Source organism: Argiope bruennichi, chromosome 8 (assembly GCF_947563725.1).
Source record: "Argiope bruennichi chromosome 8, qqArgBrue1.1, whole genome shotgun sequence".
In the NCBI taxonomy this organism is placed as follows: domain Eukaryota; kingdom Metazoa; phylum Arthropoda; class Arachnida; order Araneae; family Araneidae; genus Argiope; species Argiope bruennichi.
Window position 1 is genome coordinate 65588933 of NC_079158.1, and position 6983 is coordinate 65595915.

Genomic DNA, 6983 nt, shown 5'->3' on the forward strand with positions numbered 1-6983 from the left:
AATAGTTAACAGAACAAAAATTGAAAATACTGTAATAGAGATAAACATAAATTACTTACTTATATGTTTTTTATTAAACAAAAATACTTATGTAAATAATTATGTAATAAAGAAATAAATCTTCCTTAAATAAAAAAAATTTAGTAAACATCCAATACAAACATTTAACGTTTTTGAAAAGGTTTATAAACTTATTTTCTTCCCATTAAAGTTTACGATATAGTCAAATTCGGAACTTTATTACACTGTGTATGAAGAAACGTACATGACTAAAAAAATGTTTTTCTTGAAAGTTGATTACGAAATGATAGTAATTTATTCAGAAAAAAAAACGAATAAAAAAAATTTTCAAAAAAAGATAGATTTTACTGTGATTTAATAAATGTACTGAGGCATGCAATTTAAAAAGATGACTACAAAATTCTTAAAATGTTAACAAGAGTTTTATCTGACTAGCGCAGAAAACAAGGTAATCAATTCCATTTACCCAAATCAGCGAAATCTAAGATTCTAATTTTAAGCTAATCTTTCATTATTAAGATTCATTAAAATGTAAAAGGATTTTGTTTATCTTCACATCAAGTTCGTCTGTTATAATTTGTATATACAAACAACTACATTGTCTTCCGGTGTATAATTTTTTTTTTAATTTTAAGCCATCTTTCCACTTGCAGAATATTATAAATTCATATTTTTCTTCTGAATGGAAAAAAATTTATGGGTTTTTTTATATGATACATTTTTTTAGTGTGAAAAAGGTGTATTAATTAAAGAACAAATTTCAAAAATATTTTATTCACTTATATTTATTAATATTTTTAATTGATTATCGTTTGTAAAAGTTTTTTTAATAAAATTTCTTTCGCTTTGTGGTATTTACTAACCCTTTATGAAAGGAAAGTAATAAGATGCAAAATTATACATGTGAGGATATAAGAATTCATTTTAGAGCAAACGAAGCTGAAAAATATAGTTATTGAATTATTTATTTCCTAGAAATTAATTGGAGAGTTATGTTCTTTTACGACTTTTATAGTAATCGTTATCTAACTAGAATATAAAAATGATGCAGACTTCAGAACAGCGAATTAGATTCGATAAATAAAAGCAAAGAATAACTTATAGAAATTCGGATAAATTTATTTATAATTAAAAGGAAGTATTTACATTGTCTTTCCAAAAGTGAATTTCAATTTAATACTTCTGCAGTCTTTTGAAATTCTAATCTACTTTCAAACTTTTCACAGGAAGTATCAAAATCAACATAGCAGTAATCACAAGATCATTGTCAAGTCTGAATTTTCATGTAGCATAAGCAGTAATAACATTCTTCAACTTCAGCTTCAAAATAGCAATACAAGAAAACTTTTTACTGAAGAAAAAATGATTTTTCTATATTTATAAAAGCTATTGCATCTTATTTGCTTGTTTCTTTGCATCAAAATCTCTTATAACTGTGAATTTTTTAAAGATTTCGAAATTTTTATCCTAAAAAGTATTTTAAAATTTTTAGTGGTCATCGGAATTTTAAAAAGAAATTTAAAGAATATTTCGGAATAATTAATTATATTAGAATCATCTTCTATACAGGGTGTAACATAAATATTGGGACAAACTTTAAGGAGAGGTAGGGTACAAGGATTCAGATTAGCATAGCAACCCGTGGTCGGAAACGCCATAGGAAAGTAGTATAAGAGATACAAGAAATGAAGAGACACAAGATTGAGATCATCTGAAATGTTTATTGGTCAAAGATATTACATGTGCTGAGTTACATAATATTTGAAAGTGTCACAAAAGATATTCAAAGTTTCCACCATTGTTAGAGATGCATATGTTACACCGTCGGACCACAGACTGGCGAACTCTCTCAATTACACCCAGATTTTGTTGGATATCCGCAGCAGCACTGACGATTCTTGCAACCAGATCCATTTCTGAATCCACAAGTGTTGCGTACACAGCACTTTTCAGTGCACTCCAAAGAAAGAAATTGATGCTGTTTAAATCAGGAGACCGTAATGACCAGGGAACCGGTCCACCAAGACCAATCCATCGGTGACCAAACACCTGATTCAAATGTTCCCGAACACATCTGCCATAACGAGGAGGTGCCTCAGCATGTTGAAACCATATATGGTGTCTGATATGTTGTGGCGCAGGGTCAAGTAATGTTGGTAAAACCTCCTGAAAAAAAAATGAGATTTTGTGCAAATGTCAGTGGCGATGGCATCAAATAATGTCCAACTAAGACGTCACCAACCACACCAGCCCAAACATTCACTGAAAAGCGTTGTTGTGCAGCATGTGGTCTTATGCCATGGGGATTCTCGCCAGCCCATAAATGCGCATTGTGGTAGTTGAACATCCCATCTCGCATTAAGTACGCTTCATCCGTCATTAAAACGTAAGATGGGAAATTTGCATCTCGGCAACATTGATCGAGATACCACTATGCAAAACGTTCACGAGGAGGATAATCTGCGGGGAGAAGTAACTGTATGCTTTGCAGATGGTATGGGTGTAAGCCTTCACGTTACAAAACACGATTAACACTATTCCGAGATACTCCACCGGCAGTAGCGATGGCTCCTACGCTGGCACTCGGATTCCTTCTAACGGTTTCCAACACATTTTCTTCCATCCTGGGGGTTAAAGTCACTTGTGGCCTGCCCTCACTTTGGCTATTACCTCGTAACAACCCATATTCACACAAATTGTGATGCAAACTACTGAACATTCGGATGTTCGGTGCATCTCTCTGTGGGTAGCTTTCCCGATACAACCTTTCAGCCGCTCTTGCATTTTCTTCTATCAATCCATAAATCAAGTGCATACCTACCAGCTCCGTGTTCGTAAAACGTTCCATACTCCTTTGAGGGCGATCGCAGCTCAAATGACTGAGGGATTGCAGGTCTGCTTACATAAACGCCACCTAGCTCTGAATGAAGGCGTTTCGAACCACGGGTTGCCATGCAAATCTGAATCCTTGTGCTGTCCCCTACCTCCCTTTAAAGTTTGTCTCAAAATTTATGGGACACCCTGTAAGTATTTTTTTATATGACTGAATTTGTCAACCATACATTCATTCATTGTTTCTTCATAGGTCCAAACTGTGCTGCGGAACAGTTACCTGAGAGCAGTCATTCGACGCAATCCAAATCACAAGTACATGAGAACCAGAAGCTTACCGCGCACCTCGACTGCATTTCTCTCCCACACAGAAGTCTCGATGACCGACACTGCTCGACACAAAGTCGCACCCCACAGAAAGAATCTCATTCCACTGCGTGAAGTTTCCGTGAATGGCAAAAAGATGGATGATGACAAGGACCCGGAGAGGACATATGTCTTCTAAATCTTCTTCATTTCAAACAGAACACAATCCTTCAATTAATCACATCAAGCACCGAAGATACCTAAGTAATTACTGAAGTTTCAAAAGAACTATCCAGCAACTGACGCTGATAAACAAAGACAATTTGCAATATTCCCAAGATATGAATAATTTGACTAAAAATAGAATGCTGTAAAATTGTAGAAATGTTGATATGCTGTATGATAACCTGTAGTTCAAAGAAAACTCTTGATAATGGTAATTCCCTAATATTGTTATCAGAGTGTGATTTTTTTTTATTGAAAAAACAAAATTTTCAAAGCAAATTTTATTAGACCATTATTTAACGATTCTTTTGAAAGTTAATAAAAAACAAGTGGGTCAGGTAAAGAGAGGAAATTAAAATTAAAAAAAAGCGTTTAATGCTTTTCTGTAAAATTATCATAGTTCAGGAATTTTATTTATACAATGAATGCCATAGTGTCTATACTCTGTGAATGACCTTTTGCATACCGGAACATTCATTGATGTAATTTAATATTCTTTTTAATGTTTTTAAAAGTTATGTTAATTTTGCTTATCATTAAAAGCAACAGAATGCCAAGAAATTCAAATATAATAACAAGCTAAGTTTTCTCAAGTAGAGTATTAAAAGTTGGTCTAATATACTTCCTTGGTAACTTGACATTTTTTGTCATTAAGTTACGAATCGGTCACACTTTAATAATGCACCTATATGACATATGTTACAACTTAATCATGAACATCTCAAGATTGAGTTTTTAGATTATTACAAAATTCAAGTGTCATCTTTAAAGATTGGAAAGTAAATATTAATAATATAAAAAAATATATATTAAATACATAAAATGTCTCTATTTACTGGAAAGGATACAGAAAAATCTTTGATGTAAGTAAAATTCTTTGAACTATAGATTGAGATACAGGAAATGACATTTTATAATTATTATATTTTTGTTGATTTTCTTGGTAAAAATTCTTAATTCTACAAATTGTACATAAATAAACTGCACAATTCATAACAGCGATGGCAGAGTTATTGACTAGTGTTAATGCATCAATAACAACTATGTCCAAAGCCATCAGAGATGAGAATTTATTGAAATTGACTATGACTGACTGTGGATATTGCTTCACCCGAGCTTATTATAATTTAAATGAACTGCTCAACTCTGATATCTGATGAAGATGGGCAAGCTACGGTCAATGAAGCTAATATCATATCTTATTCTAAAGCTTTCCCTTTACTCAAATGACCGTGGACGATTCTCTGATAAAAAGTAAATGTTGCATTCATTTCAAAGGAATGATTCTGGAATTAATATCAATTATTTGGATATGAATAAACTTGTAACATTATTCAGTGACAAAGAACAGTTGAGAATCATCATTTTTTTGTCAATGGTATTGTTAATCTTTTGTGTTTTACTACAATGCACCTTTATCTTGTATGATACCACAAAAATGTAAAATGTAGACAATGTGCAAAATACTTGGAAATGTATATAATTCTGGATTTGTTTCAGCGAATATTCTTCCCTTAGGAGCTATATATAATTTCTAGATATTTTTTTAGAGTAGCAAATGTTATTAAAGCAAAGAATTTCATATTCCAATGAGAATCTGCTTTATTTTTAACAATATTTTGATTTTTGGTATCAAAAATTGCATACATTATTTACCACAAAGGCTTGGAATTTTAAATCATATACGTAATTGCGCCAAAATATGCCAGATCTGTCGCCAATAACACTGCATTAGCAACCATTTTGTTTCTTGAATTAGTGTTGTTGATAAAGTAATTTGGTTGATTGGAAAGCAGATTTCTAGATCCTAAACATAGATAACCAAGTAAGTATGTTCTTTTTTATCATTTTAATTAATTATTTGTATACGTTGCTAGTAGTTCTTCCCAACTGTAAATCTTTGGAAATATTATTACAGTTTGTTAGTAAATATTTCATGGTATCTGTTATGACTTTTCTCAATTGTGGTATTCTGAGCTTCGAACTTCTTGTACTGAGGATCAGCTACCAATGTAATGCTAATAACTGAGGATCATTTTAATCAAACTTTTTAATGTGTTTAACTTAATCGATAATCTTTGTTGTTGTGCATATTTCCGTAAATAAGGGAAACAATTTAATGTTCTGTGTTTAATGTTTACTTCATTATATAACCTTGAATATTTTGTGACAGTGATTTATTAAGAACTATTGCATGTTTTTGCAAATTGAAATAGGAAATATATCGCAGGAATCGAAATTGGAACAAGGAAAAAAGTAATAATTTCTAAAGGAATTATATTTATTAACCTTAAAGAGTATTACCAAGTATAAATTGCCACTTATTTTATCAAATATAAATTACCACTTATTTCAAAGTGTTTTATAAAATAAATCTCTTTTTAGTATATTTAGAAAATATGTTTTAATTGGATATCAGCTATAATTTTTGTATAAAATACCGATTAATCAATTCATGTGGCAATGCCTAATAATTATTTCATATGTAAATAAACTTTTAATTTTACTGAACAATTTTTGAAATTGTTCGATAGTTGAATTAACGTATATGTATTTACTCATAAGTGTAACGCACATGAAAATGTTTGACTTGTCATATTTGATGTAATGAATAATCGTATGTGTTTTTATAATGCGATAAGAACATGTTTCTTTATTCATTTTAACATTGATCTAGTGTATTGGCTTCTTTTTAAGCAATATCTGAATTATTAATATGATTTTGATGCATGTCACTGAATGGAAATAGTTTTGTATGCAGAATGCTATGATTATGTTACATTGTGCCAAGCTGTTTAATATTGCAAATTTGGTAGTTTTGCAACTTTATAGTCAACTGCATGTGAGGTTGATAATACGCAAAAGCCACAAAAGATTACTTCATTTGGCGTTTCACTTGTCTCTTTGTGTCTTTGAATGTCTGTGAAAGCACATAATCTTCATTTCAAATGTGGAGTTTTTCAATATAAAATATCCTTTAATGCTGTTTAAACTTAATTATATTTTCTGATCATGTATTTTGTTAATTTTTCTTTATTTCTAATCTATTATTTCAGGATGATTTTCAGAACTATTTAACTAAGTATATATAAATTCGCAGCTTTCTTTGCTTATAGACCTGAACTGTCTCTGAATACCGATACAAATTATTTTTAAGCTATTGATTGAAAAATTTTGTACTGTTGTGCGAATTATCTCATTCTTTCACATTTTCTGCAAGTTTTTACTAGTCACTTCTGAATGTAATTTATTATATAGATAGTTATTCCTATTTAAAACTATAAAATTCAGATTAATTTTGAGAATTTTAAGAATTGGTCAGATTTTATTATTATAAAAACTTGTGGAGGTGATGTTCCATTATACTATTTCAAATAGACGTGGTAAAGAGTTTTCCTATGACACTAAATTTGTGCAGTAACTAACCGCCATTTTGTAAGAATATGTCGTAAAAAGATTCGGAGGCATTTTCTGCTTCTAAGTGTTGTTCTTTTACGAAAATGGAATAAATTCGTACTTTTAAGATTAATGAAAAATTACTTTTGTTTGATTTCCAATTCTCCAGACTCAACCAAGAAAAGTTCAAACATGAAATGTTC

The 6983-nt window shown here is 30.7% G+C and overlaps 1 protein-coding gene across 1 annotated transcript in view; it reads left to right on the forward strand.

The window, feature by feature from the left end:
- Window positions 1-4197, forward strand: part of LOC129980643 (corticotropin-releasing factor receptor 2-like) — a 208248-nt gene extending 204051 nt beyond the window's left edge. Inside the window, exon 11 of the mRNA XM_056091023.1 lies at window positions 3107-4197. Within this exon, the coding sequence (XP_055946998.1) occupies window positions 3107-3358 (252 nt within the window). The 3' untranslated portion in view covers window positions 3359-4197. The remainder of the gene's footprint in view (window positions 1-3106) is intronic.
- The last annotated feature ends 2786 nt before the right edge of the window (window positions 4198-6983 follow it).